Source organism: Aotus nancymaae, unplaced genomic scaffold (genome assembly GCF_030222135.1).
Source record: "Aotus nancymaae isolate 86718 unplaced genomic scaffold, 86718_ANA_hifiasm-v0.15.2.pri h1tg000040l, whole genome shotgun sequence".
NCBI lineage: Eukaryota > Metazoa > Chordata > Mammalia > Primates > Aotidae > Aotus > Aotus nancymaae.
The window spans coordinates 105,008,671-105,031,380 of record NW_026988454.1 but is presented as its reverse complement, the minus strand read 5'-3'; the positions used below and the strand labels follow the sequence as shown (position 1 = coordinate 105,031,380).

The 22,710-nt window shown below is 35.7% G+C and overlaps 1 protein-coding gene across 4 annotated transcripts in view; it reads left to right on the top strand.

Annotated features, from left to right (window-relative positions):
* The window catches only part of PRIM2 (DNA primase subunit 2), a 462,179-nt gene that overhangs the window by 351,921 nt on the left and 87,548 nt on the right, over nt 1-22,710 (top strand). For all 4 annotated transcript variants that reach the window (XM_064360945.1, XM_012441560.2, XM_012441561.2 and 1 more), the window contains exons 9-10: nt 574-646; nt 5,949-6,134. In XM_064360945.1, the coding sequence (XP_064217015.1) occupies nt 574-646; nt 5,949-6,134 (259 nt within the window). The remainder of the gene's footprint in view (nt 1-573; nt 647-5,948; nt 6,135-22,710) is intronic.

Genomic DNA, 22,710 nt, shown 5'->3' with positions numbered 1-22,710 from the left:
TCTTTGCACACTGTAAAGTGCTATTCAGATATTATTTATTTTAATAAACACTGATTATGTCAGGCTCTTTAACAAAAATTATTACAATTCAGACCTCTTGTCAATACTGCAAAGCAGGCATTATTACCTGCATTAGACAGTAAGGAACCTGGCATACAAAAAGTACATAATTAAGTAACTTGCTCACCAACTACTTTTAAGTGATGGTTCCTAATTTAAGTTCCAGCTGCTTTTTTGCTGTATTGTCATGCTAGTAATAAAGGATAAATTGTAGAGGTTTGAACTTTAAAAACAACTTGGATTATGCTTCTGAGGAATCGAAGTGGTGCTCTAGAACAGGAGTCAGGATGTTCAGACTGTCACTGTATTTTTATATTATTTTGGGGTAAATTATTTAAAGTAATTTTATTAAATACATTTAAAACACTTGGCTATGTTTCTGTTAAGGTTTATATGTAAAATACCTTCTTCTTCTTATTTTAATCATTTTCAGAATTAAAAAAAAATTCCTTTGAAGGGATAAAAAGTATTTTATGACTGTGTCTTAACTTTTTTTTTTTTTTTTTTTTAAAGTCATTCCTACACTGGCCAAGATTACAGTACCCAGGGAAATGTTGGGAAGATTTCTTTAGATCAGATTGATTCGGTAAGTAGCACATTCTTTTAAACTTAGAACTTTGTCAATGGAGGGAACATAGATTTTCTGAAATGGAAGACTTTTGGGTGAGGAGACGGAGAGAATGTTATTTCACTGCTGGCTGATTAATTTTAAAGAAAATCCCATGTACTATACATATGATTTAAAAAAAACATGATAGGAAAATCATTTAACCAGAAAATTATCTGTACTTTTATAAAAACAGAATTTAATCAATTATTCCAAACAGGAATTTTAAAAAACAGCTAAATGGGCTTTGTGTTTACATTTAAATACTTTATATATTTAATAAAGGAGACATGGAAAACACTAAGTGTATTAGTTTGTTAGGCCTGTCATGACAACGGAAATTTATTTTCTCACCGTGTAGAGGCTCAAAATCCAAGATCAAGGTAACAGTAGGTTTGATTTCTTCCAGGGCCTTTCTTATCTCTCACATTGCTGCTGCCTTGTGTTCTCCTGTGGTTTTCCCACTGCTTGCATGCATCCGTGGTGTCTCTTCTTCTTGTAAGGACACTGGGTACCTGGGACCAGGCCCCATCCCCATAGCTTCCTTTAATCTTAATGACTTCTTTAAAGGCCCCATCTCTAAATATAGTTACATTTGGAGCTACTAGAGGTCAGGACCTTGATGTATGAATTTCAGGGGGAGAAGACAATTCATCGTCTAGTGTAGACTATGAGATTAATAGATGACTTATTTTAGCATCATTTCACTTTGTGGTTCCATAGTATATGGAACTTTGCCATTCTTGTAGAATTTGTCATTCTTGTAGAATTTGCCATTCTTTGTAGAATTCTTTGCCATTCTTGTAGAATTTCTCTTAAATGCATAACAGAATCTGCACTCCATACACAAAAGGGAAAATAAGCCAGCCATAAATAATCTTAGGTTAGACAACTACCAAATTATTCAAAATAAATTAAAAATACACCGGGATTTTAATGCTTGGAAGCAGGAACTGTAATAAGACTAGTAGAGAGAGACCATGAATTTGGATCAGAATGAATAGGTCATCTTCCGTTTGAAAAATGATTAAAAAGTACTTGCAGTTAATATGTCTAGAAATAATAAAAGGGTTGCCCACTTTACACAGTTTATTTGTTGATTTGAAATTTGTTCTCAAAGATGTCCCATCTTTTAATTTTTTATTAAACACTTATTTCTAATAGTCCCTCTTCTCACTTCCACTCGTTATTTGTGATTATATAATGCGAGTTGTTGGAGGTTAATTCTGTTCCTACTTCTAGCTAGATGTTTCCCCATTCACAAGCAAATGTGAATTTGGTTGGATGCCGTTGGAGTTCATAGAAATATTAATTCATTTAATGAATATACATTGAGCCTATCAGTTACGTACCAGCCATTGTGCTATGGATACAGAAATGAGGAAAACAGAAAATATTCCTACCTTCATGGACCTTACATGAGGGAGAGGGACAACGTAGTCAATAATAAATGATCAATTTAATGTTAAGTGCTATGATGATGATCCTATCATCGGTCTGTGCCTGAGACCCTGTGGTAAGTAATACAGATGTGTCTTTTTTTGGACTGCCTCCTAACTCTGTATGTAAATTGTTTGATCTTAACAACAATTTGCATGTCCTTTTGCATGTCCTTTGATATTTGCAACTCTTCTCCAAATGTTTTGTTTTAGATTTTTCTTCTAAAAAAATCTGGCTTTCTCAATGCTATTTCCCCTGTGGCCCTTTCAAGTAGAGACACCTTTCTCCATGAGTTCGTACATATGTGTGCAGTGAGTACCTTTCTTGATCCACATTTCTCTGCCTTCCATTGTTATAGCTCTCACTTGTTTGAAGCCCTTGTGATCTTATTATATCATCTGATATCTCCTTTGTTGCTACTCCACCCCTCCCCCGACACCTGTATTCATTGATAATTTGAACATCCAGCTAATGGTCTTGTGTACTGGTGGTATTCTTGTTATTGGCCTCTGCAAAATCCAAGTTGATAATTCATCCCCTATCCTGGACTTACGATTCTTCTGTTTGCTCATTCGTCATAATCATTTTTCCATCTGTATGTAGCCAGACGCTATCTTTTTTAAAATTTTTATTATTTGGACTACTGCCCACATCTCTTAAGTATCCCTCTTGCTTCCGTTCTTACTCTTATGTAGTCTTTTCACTACCTAACAGCCAGAGTTCTCTTTGTTCAGTGGATCATATCAGTCTTCCAGTCAGAAACGTCTTGTGGGTTTTCATCATATATAGACTAAAATCCAAACTCATTTTATGGCTTCTGAAGCCATATGTGCTCATCATTTCTATTTTGTCTTCTGCTCCATTCTGGCTCACTCACTTGCTCTGGCCACATGGACCTCATGCTATCTTTTAGCACACCACTTTCGTTCCTTCTCAGGATCTTCATTTCACTGGAATCCAACTTAAAATATATGTCTTAGTTTAAATGCCATCTCCTCGAAAAAGCTTCCCTGGCCACCCAAATTGAAGTATCTCTCTCCTAATCACGCTTGATTTCATTCCTCTATGTCATTTCCAGTGCTTTGGCATCAGATGTTATCTTTTTAATGTCTGTATTCATTGTTCACCTCCTCCAATTAGAATGTAAGCTCTTTGAGGACATGGTTATATATATATATATATATATATATATATATATATATATATATATATATATATATATAAAATTGCACTTTAGGTTCTAGGGTACATGTGAAGAACACGCAGGATAGTTGCATAGGTACATATATGGCAATGTGATTTGCTGCCTCCATCCCCGTCACCTATATCTGGCATTATCCCCATGTTATCCCTGCCCCCCACTGTCCCTCCCCTAGTCCCCCGCCACAGACCTCAGTGTGTGATGCTACCCTCCCTGTGGAGGACAGGGTTTTTTACTTCTTTGTTCACTGCTGGTTCCCCATGGCTGTACACACAGTAAGTGTTCAATAAATATTTATTGATTGAATGAATAAAAATTAAGGAATGTGCCAAAAGAAATAGAAATTGAGTTGGGTCTTGAATGATGACTTGGCTTTGGCTGGATGGCATGTGGATGGGAAGGGTGCACCAGGTACGGCTAGCAGAGTGAGAAAGATGAGAAGCTACAGAGCATGACTGCATGGTCACGGGATAGTGAATAACCCAGCGGACTGGAGCCGGGGACTCATTTTGGTGTAGTAATAATACAGTGGGCTTTCCCAGTCTTCCTGTCACAGTACTTCTGTGGTGCTCATGTTTTGCCCTTGTTAGAGGCCTCATTTTATCATTTTATTTCCTGTGTTAACTTACAAACTAGTGAACATGATAATTGTTGTGTCTTTTTCATTAACTGAATTAAAGGGGAAAATTATGTCTTACCTTCTTATTTTCCAAAACACTTAATAAATATTTGTTCAGTTTTGTATAATTGAAAAGTAGTTATCAGCCAGGTGCTGTAATCCAGCACTTTGGGAGGCCGAGGCAGGAGGATCACCTGAGGTCAGGAGTTTGAGACCAGCCTGGCCAACATGATGAAACCCTGTCTTTACTAAAAATATAAAAATTAGCTGGGCATTTTTGCAGGCACCTGTAATCCCAGCTACTTGGGAGGCTGAGGCAGGAGAATTGCTTGAACCTGAGAGGTAGCGGTTACAGTGAGCTGAGATGATGCTGTTGCACTCCAGCCTGGGCAACAGAGTAATATAATAATATATTATAATACATTTTGAGAGTCCATCTCAAAACAAAAGGAGTTAGCTACTGAGAAAACCTTGCATGTTCATACTAAGGATGTTGAATGTTGATTGTATGGATTGGAACAATGTTTAGGGAAAAAAGTCAGATATTAATATGAAGGAATAAAAATGGTCACATGAAAATGAGCTGAAAGACTTTCTAGTTAGTTCTACTAAGGAAGGATATAGGTCTGAATGAACTAGACTGGGGCTGGAAAAATTCAGAAGTTGTTACTGTGAAAGAGTGAAAAACTGGATGGTCACTAGAGGGAGCAGCAAAGTCAAGCAAAGTGAGACCTGCCCTTTCTTAAAGATGAAGTGAACTTGCTAAGGCATATGTGAAGGAGTGAGAATTTAAGTCTTGGGAGGAGGATATTTAAGGAAGTTGTAGAAAATGCAATTGAAACCATAAGTGAAAAAGTAAAATGGGCAGTGATATTTCATTTTTGACACTAAGGGAAAGACCTACACTTTGTTCCTTTTAACTTGATTTCTTTAACACATTTATTTGAATTTTCCTTATGAGAACAATGTGTCTTGTTTTTGTGTTCTACTTCATATTTGAGTTACCTTCAAAGTTCATCTGCTATTTGGCAATTGTACTTTTATCTCAGGGAAATGAAATCTTACGTTCACATAAAAACCTCTTCAAGAATGCTCATAATAGCTTCATTTGAAATAGCCCAAACTGGAAACAACCCAAGTGTTCTTCAATGAGTGAATAGTTAAATACATTATGATACATTCATATCATGGAAAACTACTCAGTAATAAAGAAATGAGCTTATATACAACTTAGATGAATCTTGAGGGAATTCTGCTGAGTTAAAAATGACAATCTCGAAACAATACATATTATATAATTCTATTAAATACTCTTGAAATGACAAAATTATAGAGATGGAGAACAGATCAGTGGTTGCCAAGGATTACGGAACTGGGGGAGGGGGAACAGGGTGCAAAGGATAGATGGGGGTGGTTATACAAGGAAAATGAGGGAACCTTGTGGTGACAGAACTGTTCTGCATCTTGACTGTGGGGGAGGATGTATGATCCTACATGTGACAAAATTGCATGAAAGTTAATACAGAAATAAGTGCATGAGTACAACCGAGGAAACCTGAATAAGACTAGTGGATTAAAAAAAAAAAAGTAAAAAAAAAAGACTAGTGGATTTTATCAATGTCAGTATCCTGTTTGTGATAATCTACTGTAGTTTTACATGATTTTATCTTTGGGGGGAATTTAGGTATTTGCTATCTCTTTGCATTATTTCTTTTAAACTGTATGGGCGTTTATAGGTAACTTCAAAAAATAGTTTAATTAAATTTATAAAAGAAACAGGTAAAATTTTAATAGTATATTATTTAACCCAAAGTATCTAAAATATTACATTAACTTGTAACCAATAAAAAAAGTTAAGGAACATCTGATACAGATAAGTCATCTGTAACCACAGTAATAAAGTGATACTTTCTTATGGCATTTGTTTTTTGTTCCAATTAAATTGAGTTTGCAACCATAACAAATATTACTGGGGACCTAATAAGTCTTCCACATAACTTAAAACTGTTTTTTTCTTGTAGCTTTCTACCAAATCCTTCCCACCATGCATGCGCCAGTTACATAAAGCCTTGCGGGAAAATCACCATCTTCGTCATGGAGGCCGAATGCAGTATGGCCTATTTCTGAAGGGCATTGGTTTAACTTTGGAACAGGCATTGCAGTTCTGGAAGCAAGAATTTATCAAAGGAAAGATGGATCCAGACAAGGTAAATTTGAAAAAAATCAGAGTGGTAACTGATATTTTAATTTGGTTTGAAAATGAAAAGGTCTGTTTTTTTTTTTAAATATGCTCCCTGCAATGTAGTTGAAAATTCTAAAAAGATGAATGTGTTGACAATTCAGTTTAAATAAAAAGAAACTTGCATGTTAATCTAATGCAAAAGATTGGTAAAGGAATGTTTTCCTTTGTAGGTATACTGCCAGTAGTAATCATAAGACTGAAATTGCTTTCAGAGTTATATTTTTGTAGTAATGTATATGTATCTATACATTTCCATATATATATACACACACATATAATGTTTTGAGCACTGGGAGATACCGTGAACAAATAAAATGAAAACATTTAAAATCTTTTCTATTATGTTATGCAGAAACTTTTATAAACATTGGGGTTCATTTTTGAGACATGGTCTTCCTCTGTGGCTCAGGCTGGGCTGGATTGCAGTGGTGCAATCCCGGCTCACTGCAGCCTGGACATTTGGGCTCAAGTGATCCTCCCACTTCATCCTTCCCAGTAACTAGGGCCACAGGTGCATGCCATTATGCCTGGGTAATTTTTTTTTAAAAATTTTTTGTAGAGATGGGGTCTCACTATGTTGCCCAGGCTGGTCTCAAACTGTTGGGCTCAAGTCATTCTCCTGCCTTGGCATTCTAAAGCATTGGGATTACACATGTGAGCCTGAGTCATTGTACCCAGCCTATAGAACGTTTTTAGATAGACAGTAATCACTGTAAACCTGAACAACTTTTCAAAAAACCTATCCACAGTGCTTATGTTCCCAATCCTACTCCTTATTTCTCTTTAATAGTGCCAGCTAATAACATTTTATTTGGAAATATGATTTCTTGCCCCTTCTATGCCTTGACACTGTGGTATGAAGAACATTTTTACTGTTTATTTCTTGATTTACTCCCTCCTAAAAGTAAATTATAGAAGAAAGAATATTTACCAGGTACTTTATTATGTTTTACATTAGTTTGCAAGGGTTGCCATAATAAAATATCACAGACTGCTTGGTTTAAAAAACAGAAGTTTATTTCCTCACACTTCAGGTGGCTGGAAGTCCAAGATCACAAAGCACTGACAGATTTGGTTTCTCCCAAGGCCTGCCTCCTTGGCTTACAGGTGGCTGCCTTCTCACTTTGTGCTCACATGGCCTTTTCTCTGTACATGTGCATCCCTGGTGTTTCTTCATTTTCCTTATAAATATGCTAGTCTTACTGGATTAGGGCCCCACTCATATGGTCTTGTTTAACCTTAATTATCCCTTGAGAGGCCCTATCTCCACTTACAGTTGGATTTGGAGTTAGGGCTTCAACAGATGAATTTTAGGAGATCACAATTCAGTTCATGTCTCTAGCTGTATTGAAAAGCTCAGGTTTTTAAAATAACATGTTATAAAAAGCCTTACAGTTTTTATAGATTTGTTTTAAAAACTGTCTTCATTGACAATTATTCATAGAATCTTAACGAAGTCATTTAATAGGATTTTCTTTGAACAGTTCTGGATAATGTTTTTTAGACCTCCATTATCTTTCTTTTAAAGGTAATTTAGTCTAATTATAAATATGAAAAATAAAGAAAAATTCACTCGTTATCCCCTAGTTTGAAATAATTACTGTCAACATTATAGCCTTTTACTCTAATCTAGACAACTGAACACCACTGATTTTCCCCATTCTAAAATTTGTCATTATATTATGGTGGTTTTTCCATGTTTTTGACCAATCTTTGAAAATATCTTAATTAGTTGTATAGTATTATATCCTTTGAAAGTGATGTAATTTGTTTAATGATTTTCCTATTGTTGGACATTTGGTTGTGTCTAATTTGACTCTATTATATATGTTACTGGCATGTGTAACAGAGTCAAATAGCTGGTATCTGGAGGACATAGATCATTGATTATAGTTCTGATTATGTTCTCTGTGTGTGTGTGTGTGTGTGTGTTTGTGTGTATACATTCACCAGAAAATAAAATTATCTGATAAGAAACTACACCCAGTTGTGTGGGTTGGTTCATGCCTGTAATCCTAGCACTTTGGAAGGTCAAGGTGGGTGGATCACCTGAGGTCAGGAGTTAAGAGACCAGCCTGGCCAACATGGTGAAACGCTGTCTCAACTAAAAATATAAAAATTAGCCAGGTGTCATGGCAGGCGCCTGTAATCCCAGCTACTTGGGAGGCTGAGTCAGGAGAATCCTTTGAACCTGGGAGGTGGAGGTTTCAGTGAGCTGAGGTAGTGCCACAGCACTCCAGCCTAGGCATCAGAGGGAGACTCCATCTCAAAAAAAAAACAAAAACAAAACAAAACAAAACTACACACAGTTTTAAAAGTTTAAATGTATGCTTTGAAATGACTGTTCAGAAAGGTTTTAAATTAGACCCTCTTCAAGCAAAGTGAGAATTTTGCTGTGCCATTGACATCATTATGTATTATTAATTTAAAAAGAGTTTTTAATCTTATTAGGAATTTGATGTGTTAAGTAGGTAGATGTATTAGGGTTCTCCAGAGAAACAGAACTGTGTGTATTTGTCTCTCTCCCTCTCTCTGTCATTTACACATACATACACACACACACATACACACACACTCTCTCTCTCTTACCCCGCCCCCTCTCTCTCCAAAAGAGAGCTGGAGAGATGGGGGTTATGGAGGTTGACAAGTCTCAAGATCTGCAGTTGGCAAGTTGGAGACCCAGGAGAGCCAAATGTTGCAGTTCTAGTCTGATTCCAAAAGTCTGAAAACCAGAATAGTACTGGTGTATAGTTGATCCTTGAAATACACAGGTTTGACCTGCATGGGTGCAGTTATATGTGGATTTTTTTCAATAAGTATATTGGAAATTTTTTGGAGATCTGTAACAAAATTTGAAAAACCTTGCACATGAACCACATAGCCTAGAAGTATCAAAAAAGTAGGAAAAAATTAAGCATATATGAATGCATAAAATATATACTAGTCCTAATTACTAACATGAGATATACAGAAATCTATTGCAAAAAGTTAAAATTTATGAAAACACATGCACACAAATGTACAGATTGTACGTGGTGCCATTCCCAGTAGAGAGAAATGTAAACAAATGTAAAGAGGCAGAATTAAATTATAAACTGCATAAAATTAACTGTAGCACATTCTGTACTACTATTGTAATCTCATAGCCCCACCCTGTTGCTATTGTGGTGAGCCTAAAAGTGTTACAAGTATCTGCTTAAAATGGTGTGTGATGCTAATCATCTCAGCGTGAGCAGTTTGTCTGTACAGTAAATTATGTATTACCGTAAAGTCATCTCTCACAGTTCTTGGATATTTTCATCATGTTCAGTGCAGTATTGTAAACCTTGAATAACACCTTTGGCTCATAAATGTATTTTCTTATGACCTTCTTTTTCTTTTTGTATTTTTAATTGAGACGGGGTTTCACCATTTTGGCCAGGCTGGTCTTGAACTCTTGACCTCAGGTGATCTGCCTGCCTCTGCCTCCCAAAGTGCTGGGATTACAGGCATGAGCCACTGTGCCTGGCCTATTATGACTTTCTTAATATTTTTTTCTCTAGCTTACTTTATTATGAGGTTACAATATATATAATATTCAAAATATGTATTAATTACTTTATTATGAGGTTACAATATATATAATATTCCAAATGTGTATTAATCAACTGTTTATGTTATTGGTAAGGCTTACGGTCAACAGTAGGCTTTCAGTAATTAAGTGTTTGGGGAATAAAAAGTTATTTTTAACTGTATGGGGTGAGGGATGGAGGTTGTTGCCTATAATCCCTGTGTTGTTCAAGGGTTAGCTTTAGTTCCAGTTCAAATGCCAACAGCCTCGAGACCCAGGAAGAGTCAGTGTTTCAGTTTGAGTTTAAAGGCAGGGGAAAAAATGAGGTCCCAGTTTCAGGAAGTCAGGCAGAAGGAAATTCCCTCTTACTCACAGGAGGTCAGGCTTTTTGTTCTATTGAGGCTTTCAACTGATTGGATGAGAATTATCCCCATTAGGTAGGGCAATCTGCTTTACTCTAACTACAAATTCAAATGTTAATCATATCCAGAAACACCCCTCAGAAACAACTACTATAATGTTTGACCACATGTCTGGGCATCTCGTGGCCCAGTCAAGAGCTGGGTTGCTTTTTTGAGATGGAGTCTTGCTCTGTCACCCAGGCTGGAGTATAGTGGCGCGATCTCAGCTCAATGCAACCTCTGCCTCCCAGGGATTCTCCTGCCTCAGCCTCCTGAGTAGCTGGGATTACAGGCGTGCACCACCATGCCCAGCTAATTTATGTATTTTTTTTTTTTTAGTAGAGGCGGGGTTGCGCCATGTTGCTCAGGCTGTTCTCAAACTCCTGACCTCAGGTGATCCACCTGCCTCGGCCTCCCAAAGTGCTGGGATTACAAGTGTGAGCCACTGCCACCAAGCCTGGCTGGCAAGCTGGGTTGTTTTGAAGTTAAAAGCGAGGAGTTGAGCTAGCATTTTGCTTGGTTTGTGCTGTAAACTGAGAGAGGAAGAAGAAAAGGAGAGAGAAAACCAGCTGCACCATCCTATCTGGACACTTACCCTGAATACTAGGTCTTTGTCTTGGACACCTGTTCACTGACCTGCCTTCTTTTATGTACATCTAGAATAGCCTGTGGAGCACTATCATCAATATTTAGTCTTTTTTTAAAACTTGTGTGTTTAAATTTTGTTATTATGGATTTTTATTTTGCAATGTGAACTTTTTTCAAAAATTCTTATAAAAGAAAATTTTTTAGTTTTCTAGATAACATATAGTAGTCTACATTTTTATTAGCTATTGATTTTAGCAAATACTGTTTTGACTGTAGGATTAGAAGACACATTTGTGACTTTCCATGACTATTTGGTGTTCTGTTGTTACATAGTTTGTATTTGTAAATGTTCATGTTTTTCTGAACTGAGTCTTTTTTTTTTTTTTTATTTGAGACAGAGTCTCACTCTGTCTCTAGGCACCAGGCTGGAGTGCAGGGGCACAATCTCAGCTCACTGCAACCTCTGCCTCCTGGGTTCAAGCAATTCTCCTGCCTCAGCCTCCCAAGTAGCTGGAACTACAGGCATGCGCCACCACGCCCAGCTAATTTTTTGTATATTTTTTAGTAGAGATGGGGTTTCACCACATTGGCCTGGATGGTCTCGATCTCTTGACCTCGTGATCCACCCGCCTCGGCTTCCCGAAGTTCTGAGATTACAGGTGTGAGCCACTGCGCCCAGCCTGCACTGTGTCTTTTACATTCTTTTTCAATCACATGTAATAAACTAAGGCATACTAAATTACAATATTCTCTAATTGAACAATTGTATCTATTTGTTAAGTGATACATACAATTAAAAAATATTCATAAGAGGTATAAAAATAGTTGTCTTAAAATACTACTTATAGGATTTTTTTAGGATGATTATAGACGATGTTAAACATTTTTTATAGTGCTAGTTAAAGGACTTAGGTGTTGAACCTGGCTTGAATGATTTGAAATAACAACTTCTGCTGGATAGCTTATTTCCTAACAGTGTAAGAAAAATGATGTGGTAACAGTCAATTTCAACTGGAATTTTTCTGTACTGTTGTTTCCCAAATGATCGTAATTTCTGATTTCTTTCTCTTAATATTTGTGTCCTCATTGTGACTTATTTGAGATACATTGCTAGTGTGTCTGAGCAAATATTCTGAGTACTTAACCAGTACTTTTGAGTCAGCAGAGATGGGTATAATATCTCCACCAATTTTGAGCTCTAACTCTGCTGCCGCAACTGCCTTACCTAGATACACTGCCTAGAACCAAATATTTCTTTACCCTAATTTCTTCTAATGTAGCTCTATTCTTGAATTGACTGCATGATCAGTGTCTGTCTCTTCCTCCCATCTTCACTCGCTCGTGCTTGTTGCAGGCATTTTTTGAACACTTCGCTTTTAAAACTAATGTTATACTTAATGTTGGAGGGGAATATGTTGTCTGATTTCTAAAATAATTTACACCTGTATGTGTTAGTGTTTGTAACTGTCATCCAGAATATAAATATTAAACTATTGTGTCTCGAGATACCTTTTATTAAGGTTAAGCAGTTTTTGTGTTATAATGCACATAATTTCTGTTACAAACATTTTTGCCTAGGAATGATGTGACTATGGAAGCAGCTTAAGGTTCTGATGCTCACTGTTGTTTTTTATTAGGAATTTGATGTTGTAATAGTTAAAGGAGGAGGAAAGAAACACGAAAAGCAGCTCAACAGTCAGAGACAGGTTTATTTTGGAGAACAAACCAGAGAGGGGCTTCTGGCCAATTTCAGTCAGGAGTGCTCTCCCTTACAGACTAAGAATATTTACTGGTGAGAGAGCTTGGAATGTTTCTGTATTGGGGAGAAATTTATGGCGGGGTTGGAATGTCTCTGGTCTGATGGGAGGTTATTTGGGGCTGTTATCTCTCCAAATGGAGAGGAGGTTATCTCGGGGCTGTCATGTCTCTGGTTGGGGAGGAGTTTAGAGTGTTTCTGGTCAGAGATGTTACTTGTGGTTTATGGTCATGCTGATCTTAGACATTAGGCTGATGCCCTTTGGATTGAGGCAGTTTTTGATCAAGGTAAATTTTAAAACGATGATGCTTGTCCAAGATGGCAGTATTCCTGCTCTGTCATATGTGTTAAGTCAGTCCTATATATGTAAAAATTAGCCATCTGTCTGTAAAATGCTTATTCAGAGTTGTTGGTTTGGATTATTTTTCTTTCCATTTAAAAATATTTTCAGACTAGCAATAAATGATATTGGTTACTTGCTACCAGATTATGTTCTTATAATTTTGGGCGCTTATGACTACCTTATATTTATTGCTTATTTATTTATTTATTTATTAAGTGTATCCTACAATTAGAATGTAGACTATATAAAAGCAGGTATCTCATCTTTCTTGTTGACTGCTGCATGTTCAGGCACCTAGAACAGTGCCTTACTCATAGCAGGCACTCAATAAATGTTTATTGAATAAACTAATACATGGACATTTCCTTATTATTTACATAGAAATAAATTTTCATATGTGTTCATAGATTTTATTTATATTTTGCTGAATACATGGTAAATTCTACCAAATCTTTAAAGTTTGGCTTTCAATATGAGAAAAAATAATCTTTATCTGTTTTGTTCTTTTTAGATAGGGCTGTTTCTAGCAAGTTGTAGAATACTAAGTCATTTTAGTTGCTTTTTTATTTCTAAGACCAGTAGAGCTCAGCATCAGTATCATTTAGGAATTTGTTAGAAATACAGATGCTTTGAATCAAATTCGTTGTCATCCATGTATTTTTCTAAATCAAAATATGGATTGGTAGAATATACAGCTATACTAATACTTAATACAGTATCATATTATGATTCTTACAAAAAGTACAGAGAAATATACTTGTGTATATACACAAACACATATATATGTACATATTCCATCTACTTGGCATACATCATTCAGCAGATTTTTATTGTATATTTATCATGAACATGTACCATTCTGAACATACTGCAATAAAAGAAACATCCTTTATCTATGGAGACTTTCCAGGACCTTATTTATGGAGAATCTTCCAAGAGATTTATTTGGAAAAACCAGATAAATACAAATATACAGACAGAGAAGTAAGGAAATTTCATGTTAAAGGGGCAACATTTTAAAGGACCTTAAAATGTAGGCCATCCTGTAGGTGTTAGGAAACTGAATGGTACCAGTGTAATCATGGCAAGAGGGGAGTCTGGAGACTTAGATTTTTTACCAAATTACCTAAGAGAGATTGAATTAATAGGCCAGTAGGAACTGGTCTTGTTGGGTAGGTAGCTGCCAATCAGGATCCTGTCAGCCTGGATAGGGTCAATTGGTAACTGTAATTTAGTCAAATATGTGTAGTTTTACAACTTTGAATATATTATTACTAAAATAATATAATGAATGTGGGATGTTTTGAAGGTTTACTGAAGAAAGGAAAATAGTATGAGTAAAGTTTCCACCTGGTTCAAATTAATTTGGCCTAACTATGTATTTCTGATTATATAGGCTAACATTGATTTAAAAAAAAAACAACAACTCTTGTGCTGTAAGATTTTAATCTACTTGATAAGAGTTTAATTGAGAAAGGTAAAGGAATTGGAAAACAGTTCCAAACATGATGGTAAAAAGGAAAGTATTGTTGAGGTGATGTGTAGTAAGAAAGTTATTAGGGTGCATCATGTTGGAGATCAATCTTGAATTAAGATTTGGAGAAAGTGAATGACATGGATTAGTAGAGAAAGAACTAAGAGCAAGAATACACAGTAAACAAGGAATGAGGGGAAAGTAGGTAAAACATTGTTAACTCTTCCTTCATTTTCTTTATTTTTATAATACTTTTTATAAAATAATTTTATATTAATAATTATTTCATTTATTACTTGTTCGCTTAGGCTTTTTTATTAGTTGTTTTTGGGATTGTTGTGGTTTTGACTGTTGTGATTTAAAATTCTCTGTTTACAGACTTTTTGTATTTTACCTTCTCAGTATATTTGAATACTGTTTTATTATTTAGATGCATATTATACTTGACGATAGAGATTTTAGTATTAAAACATCAGTTATTTCCAAGAGAACATTCCATTGTTACATGATCTTATAGCAAACCAATTGCTTTTCACAATATGCCTTACTCTAAAAATATTGGTTTCATAATGTAGGGTTTTTATTCTTAGTTTTTTTTTTTTAAGTGAAAGCAAGTTTATTAAGAAAGTAAAGGAATAAAGAATGGCTACTGCATAGGCAGTGCAGCCAGATTTAATTGTTGAATGTTAGTCTTGATACATTTAAAATGTTAAAATAGATTTCTTTGAGTTAATCCTTGTCATTGAAGGATGGGGGCACTTAAAAATTGAACTTAGGTTGTTGAATCGATTTTTTTGGATTTGTGAATGATTCACAAGAAGTATTTAAAGTTTTGGATGTCTTATTCTTTAAATAATTTCCCATATTTCTGAAATAAAGTTACCTATGCTTTATGCAAATAAAATGTATTTAATTAATCAGAGTAAAGTTTTTTCATGTTTTTCTTAGTTGTAATTATAATTTACATGCCTGTCTACCTGAGAAAAAGCATCACCTTTGGTGCAAGAGATATAAAATCAAACCTTTATTTAATTTATTTTTTATTTTTTAAATTTCAACTTTTATTTTAGATATAGGGGGTGCATGTACAGGTTTGTTACCTGAGTATATTTTGGGCTGTGAGGTTTGAGTTATATATCTCATCACCCAGGTTGTGAGCATAGTACCCAATAGGTAGTTTTTCAACCACCCTCCCTCCTGCCTCTAGTAGCCCTTTGTGTCTGTTTCTTGTATCTCTATGTCTGTGCATGCTCAATATTTAGCTCCCACTTATAAGTGAGAGCACGCACAAACCTCTGTTTAAAGTATGAATACCACAAAAATATTCTTTTACTTGGCACTTGGACGTTAAGTCACTTTGGCCACTAGCTTTGTTAAGTATTGAATTTAACTGGATAATTCTTCTAATAAGTTCAAAGCAATGTGTCCTGTCAATCAGATTGCTTATAGTGTTGTTCTTAATTGCTTTAAGCTGGTTTTATTGGATATTAAGTACAACATTGATAATGTACATTTTATATAGCTGTGGTTTCTGTCCTTGATGACAGCATGCTTAAGGTCTATTATATGTTGTTATAATTGGGTCAAGGAACATTTAGCACTGTTTAAAAAGCTTATCTTTCCTTCTAGAATCTAGCTTGCATCATGACTTACAACAAACTTGTGTTGTAAAAAATTACTACTGAAGGATTAAATATTTGGCTGGCAGGGTGTGAGTATATGAACCATATTTATTGTTAGGATTTTTTTTATTTCAAAGACCAGTAGATCTCAGCATCAACATCATTTGGGAATTTCTTAGAAATGTGGATTCTCAGAATCAAATTCTGGGGTCGGGGCCCACAGTTTGTGGTTTAACAAACCATCCAGATGAAATTGATGAACACTAAAGATTCAGAACCACACTGTTTTAAATACTACCCTGTCATAGTCCATTTTCTAGTGCTTATCACAGAATATCTGGAACTGTGTAATTTATACAGAAAAGAAATTTATTTCTTCTACTTATGGTTGAGAAGTCCCAGGTCGTGGGGCTGCATCTGATGAGAGCCTCCTTACTTGTGGGGACTCTGAGGAGTGCCAAGGTGGCACAGGGCGTCACATGGCACAGGGGCTGAGTGTGCTAGTGCACTATCTCAGGTCTTTCTTCCTCTTCTTATAAAGCCACCAGTTTCCCTCCTATGACAACCCATTAATCTATTAACCCTTTGATCCATTCATCCATGAATGGATCAGTCCACAATAGGCAGAGCTTCCATGATCCAGTCACGTCTTAAAGGCCCTACCTCTCACTATTGCCACATTGGGGATTACGCTTTAATGTGAGTTTTGGAGGGGGCAGATATTCAAACCATAGCAACCTTATGAATATCTAAGCTGGTTATTGACTTGTTCAAGTTATAGGCATTTATTAGTAAATTCTTCAGCTCTTGTTTTGTTCTTCTGTCTGCTTCTCTTCGCAATTTGAACATACATGTTGTCCCTTGTCAATAACCCACACACATCCCTGCTACATACCAGGTAACAGTAAATATGAAATGAATATGTATAGCACTTTTTCAGCTGATGTACTGCTAATGAATTTCCAAAATACTCCAATATTGATCCCATGAATGCTTGGAGAAGCTAGGCTGGACCTGGGGTATTAAAACTAATTGCCTTCAACTGTGAGCAGCTTCTTTCATTTTGCCCTAGAGTGCTTTACATATGTCTTTTTATGTACTCAGTGACATGAAAAAGATTGGAAAGAACTGATAGAGTACAGGCTTGCAGATGATTGAGTTCAGATTTCAGATGACTGAATTCCATTATATACAAGTTGTGTGATTTCAGGCAAGTTACCTGACATGTGTCCTCATCTACAGAATGTGGACAATAATTATATATACATATGTATATATGTCTCTAACTGTTGTCTATCTGTTCTTCATTGATGTAGGGAAGATTCAGTAAGGGCTTAATACAGATTCTGATATATAGTAAGTGCCAGCTATTCTTACTCTAGGTTTTCAAAGGAAAGAGTGGTTAGATTGGTATGATATAATCAGCAAAGTTTCCACAAGTAGAATACAGATTGTGCTGGCTTATTAGGGGTTTTATATAACCTAGAATGGACAAGAAGATTAAGGGCAAAGAAAGGAAATAGGGACTAAATTTCAGCAGAGATAGTTTGTCTTAAGAAATGTTCAAGGGATGTGGTATGATGGAATGAATTTGAGGTTGTTCTTGGGAGCTCTTGGGTTTCACAGTAAAGGGAGAGAAATTGACAGGAGAGATTAAGTTGTCTGGTTTCTGGCCTTCTTTTAGCAAGTGTAATTGTATCTTTATCTACTTTTATGGTTTGGGGTTCTGTGTAAGATTTCACTTAAAAGGAGGCTTTTGCTATTTAAAAATGTTTAAAAACACAATTCTGGTTTATTTGTAGTGTGGAATTTAGGAAGGTAGTATGAGATGAGTAGAGAGGAGAAAGATACTAGTGCCAGAATATGATTGCTTTAAATGAACTTTGTCTTACAGTCACAGTAGACCCATTAGTGAATTTTAAACCAGGAGAGAATTATATCTTCAGAAGATTAATATGGAAATAGTATGAAGAATTGAAATGCAGAGAGACTAGAAATGAGATAAAGTTAATCAAGTTAGGTCTTGTGATAGTGGTAAGAACAAAGGGGTAAGTGTAGATTCAAGAAACATTTTGGGGACAGTTTATAGGACAGCATGGAGAAAGAATTAAATTTAACTCAGGTGGTCAGCCTAAGTTATTTAGAAAGCTCCATTAGCGCAGGTAATGGACAGGGAACTAAATTGTCTGGAATAAGAGTGGAGGTGAAATGAATCATGGATTTGGTTCCTCTTTGTTTCCAACTTTGAGGAATACCCACTGTTTGGAGCAGAGATGGAGGAACCGAGAGTGAAAACAGAATTATGAGAAAAATTGAAGTAGAAGAGAGGAAAACAACAGTTTAGTTCTAGGCACTAAGAAAGAGGAGAATTTTGGAAGTAAGAGGTACTTGCTGCTTTCGGAACTGAAAAAGGCATGGATATTGTTTTTAAGAAGTTGTTTTTTAGAAAAGGTCAGAGCAGAAACCAGATTTCCTAGTCTTTGCACACAAGGAAATGGAGGTGATGGGAATAGAATGTGTGTTTCTAAAGTTTAAAAATTCAGGAAGGAAAGAAATAGAGCATACTAGGTATAGAAGGACGACTGTGCCAAGCAAGGTTTTCAAGCTGGGGTGGCCGGAGCACTGAAACTCATGGAAATGGAGGATGTGCTAAGAATAGCTGAGGAAACAAGGCCTGAGGAGATGGAAAGAGAATTTAAAACATTTATTTATAATGTGATTATTATAATGTGAATCTCCTTTCCTATATGGTGCTCCCTGAGAGTAGAATTTGTTTCTTTCTTACCTTCATACACCCAGCACTTGAGATGGTACTGGCAGATTATATATGCTCAAAATCGTTCTACTATAAGGAAACATGCACACGAATGTTCATTGCAGCACTGTTTACAATAGCAAAGACCTGGAACCAACCCAGATGCCCATCGATGATAGACTGGACAGGGAAAACGTGGTACATATACACCATGGAATACTATGCAGCCATAAAAAACGATGAGTTTGTGTCCTTTGTAGGGACATGGATGAACCTGGAAACCATCATTCTCAGCAGACTGACACAAGAACAGAAAAACACCGCATGTTCTCACTCATAGGTGGGTGTTGAACAATGAGAACACATGGACACAGGGAGGGGAGCATCACACACTGGGGTCTGTTGGGAGGGAAATAGGGGAGGGACAGCCGGGGGTGGGGAGTTGGGGAGAGATAGCATGGGGAGAAATGCCTGATATAGGTGATGGGGAGGAAGGCAGCAAATCACACTGCCATGTGTGTACCTATGCAACAGTCTTGCATATTCTTCACATGTACCCCAAAACCTAAAATGCAATAAAAAAAAATAAAGATATATTCCTATAAAAAAATTGTGAATGACTGAAAGAATTGTATTAGGAGTTTAGTGAGCGTTGCTGTTTGTCTCACACCTGATGGATATATGAAAAAGTATAAATTGGTAAAGGAGTGTTTAAAAGTAGAAAGAAGAGCTGTGGAAGCTCACACTCACTGCTCATCTTTCCAGTAAAGTAGGCATGGGAATCACTTACCAGAATGATTTGGTGTATTTAGGGCTTAAAGAAAGTTGAAGAGTAAGAATAACACCTTCCAGAAGTGTGCTAAGGCATTAACTAATAATAAAAAGATTGCTAAGCTACAGAATGGTGATAGTTTGAGTTCCTAGCATATGCTAGGCACTATAATTAATATTCTACATACAGAATTTTATGAAATCCTTAAAACAATCTTAGGAGATAAGTATTATTTATGTCTAGTTTACTAATGAGAAAACAGTACTAGGCCATAAATTCTTAATTGGTTAAGTTAGCACTATTATGTTGCATTGTCTTATGGCCTTAGAGCAAAAGCAGAGAGGGCGTAAGGTAAAGTTTATTTAGGTTTACGAGTTAGCAAGGCAGGCATGCTGCTTTAAATTCTTCCCATGTTTTTTATTTAATTTAATCTCACAACACTACCATGAAGTAAATATTATCTTCCTTCGATTGGGAATTTAATGCATTTTCTCCAGGCAGCAAAGGTGGTACATGATCAAACCTGGGTGAGACCCAGGTCTATTTTATTCCAAACCCTGAACTTCCCCCAGTACTCTCAGAAGTAAGACTAGACTTAGTGTATAGGTTGGCACTGATATGACAACTATGTACACTTAAGAGAACACAATTAACAATAGAGATTTTTCAGTTCTTGAGGACAATAGTAATGTCTGCTAAAATGTTGCAAAGAATAAAGTATATATGTGAAATACTATGTAATCTATAATGTACTAGACAAATATTTAATAATTTTAAAATATTGATAAAGGAGTTATTCTATATAATTCACATGTTTTTTCAATATATTTGTAAACCTATTAACTTCTAGACACAAATATTAGTTTTCTAATTGTCTATGTTTTGGTTTTTCTTTCAAAGAAAAGTTTGTTTTGTTTGAATGTTCATGTTGGTGATATCCTAGGAAAGTAATTGGAATTTAATAAAAAAAAAGTTTCTTATCTCCAGGCGTGGTGGCTCACGCCTGTAATCGCAGCACTTTGGGAGGCCAAGGCGGGTGGATCACCTGAGGTCAGGAGTTCCAGACTAGCCTGACCAACATGGAGAAACTGTCTCTACGAAAAATACAAAAATAGCCAGATGTGGTGGTGCATGCCTATAATCCCAGCTACTTGGGAGGCTGAGGCAGGAGAATCGCTTGAACCTAGGAGGCGGAGGTTGTGGTGAGCCAAGATGGTGCCATTGTACTCCAGGCTGGGCAAGAACAGTGAAACTCCATCTTTAAAAAAAAAAGTTTCTTGCAAAAAGAGTCTACTCTTTGTCATTATTTTTGGGCAGCAAGTTTAAAGGTACCCTTAACAGCTACCAAGTCATCTAAAATGTATTTTCAAAGCTTTATTGCAGTGAAATGTGTTATATTCTCTCTTCTAAATATTTTGGTGTATAATAAAGATATGTGTACATTAAGGGTTTATTTCTTTTCTTGATGCTTTCCATAGCATGTGGAATACTAATTCTAGATTTTACATTATAAGAATTAATATTTAAACATTGACTTGAACAGGTTGGACTTGCTTTCATGAATTGTCAGGAGGCTAGCTAGTCAGATTTTTAATTAAATTATGTATTGGGTTAAGTCTATTATTAGAATAAAACAGGTGTTATTTCCCTCTCCTAACAGTATTCTGGCAAAAATTAGCTTTAGTAAATTTCATTGCTCTTGATGTTGTATTCCAAATACTTTTAAATTCTTAAATTATGGAAATAAGATAAAAAGTAGAAGACTTCAACTCTGTCATTCATTTATAAATGTCATTTTGCCAGTGATATCTTATGGATTATGCTAATATATTAAAATGACATTTAAAAATAAAATGACATTCAACATTTTAAAAGGTGGATCAAATTTTTGTTGCTAATATATGTGGTACTCTTAGGGGGAAATGACAATAGAATATGTATCTTCTTAAGAAGATGCCAGTTTACGGTACCAAGAGTGTGTTTTAATTGGCCATGTCTCTGGACAAATTGGATATGTATAGGTTCCAAAATGGGTCAGACTTTTGATACTGAAGGATTTTTCTTTGGAAGATTTATTAATGTTATGAATCTCAGGGACTTGAAGTGTAGGCAAAGTATATTCTTGGCTTTCTTTCACAACCCATTGTATGTGTGTTACCTATTGTTTGACTATAAATCTTTGTTATTGTTTTGTTTTTACTTAAAAAAATTACTTTGAACCATATTTCTAGTTTGTTTATTTCTGTAGGATTTTATTTTATTTAAAAAATAACCAAACAGTTATTTTGTACCTGCCTGTATGCACTGCTCTTTATGATAAGAGAATATATAAATTTTCATAGTTGTGGGGACCCAGAGAATGGTTGTGCTTTAATAGTGCGGATGTTGTTGTATGCAGCTTAGTCAGAAAAGCACAAATCTAATCAGGAAAGGGCTAGAGGGATGTTTATTCAAGGGGAAATCTAGATGGTTACTGTTTTGAATTGGTAAGAATGTCATCTGCTTAGTGAAGCCAGCCTTTTAATTGAGAATAAGTTCAGAGAAGGAGACACAAAAACTCAGATTTAAAAAATTCGAGTGGTAAGGATGATACTGATTAGGCACCCTAAGAAGCAGATTGCTTTTCGACTTTGATCCCAAATAAGCTTGCCATTTTCTTTTGTACTATCTCAGACATAACCTGCCTTTTCCTAGGGGACTGTTTAAAGAATGTATTTTGTTCATCCATTCAACACATATTGAGTATCTACTCTGTCCCAGCCAGTATTCTAGCTACTAGAGGTATAGCAGCAGTAAACAATACAGAAAAAACTAGCAAAACTCTGGAGCTTACATTCTGGTTGAGAAGAGACAGTAAAAAAGTAAGTGAATTTATGATATATTAGTTGGTGATTTATGATATATTTATAATATATTTATGATATATTAGTTGGTGATTAGTGCTATGAAAAAATTTTTTTTTTATGGAGAAGATAGGGAGTGCTGTTTAGTACCTGGGTGTGGTTTTAAATAGGGCGGTCATGAAAGGCTTAAATGAAAACGTGATGTTTTGCCACAACTTGAGTTTTACACAAGAGCTCTAGGCTTGCAATTGTTGTTGTCATATCTTAGTGGGATATGAATAGCAGGTCTGAGTGTTCTCCATTTTACAATCAAAAAACTCAAGACAAAGGGCACCACCCAAGTGTACTCAGAATGAACAGACACTGGATCTTAGAACCTTTCGATATGATTTCGGTCTGTGGAGGTTTGAGCTGCAGTGTAGCCAGATTTAGCTAAA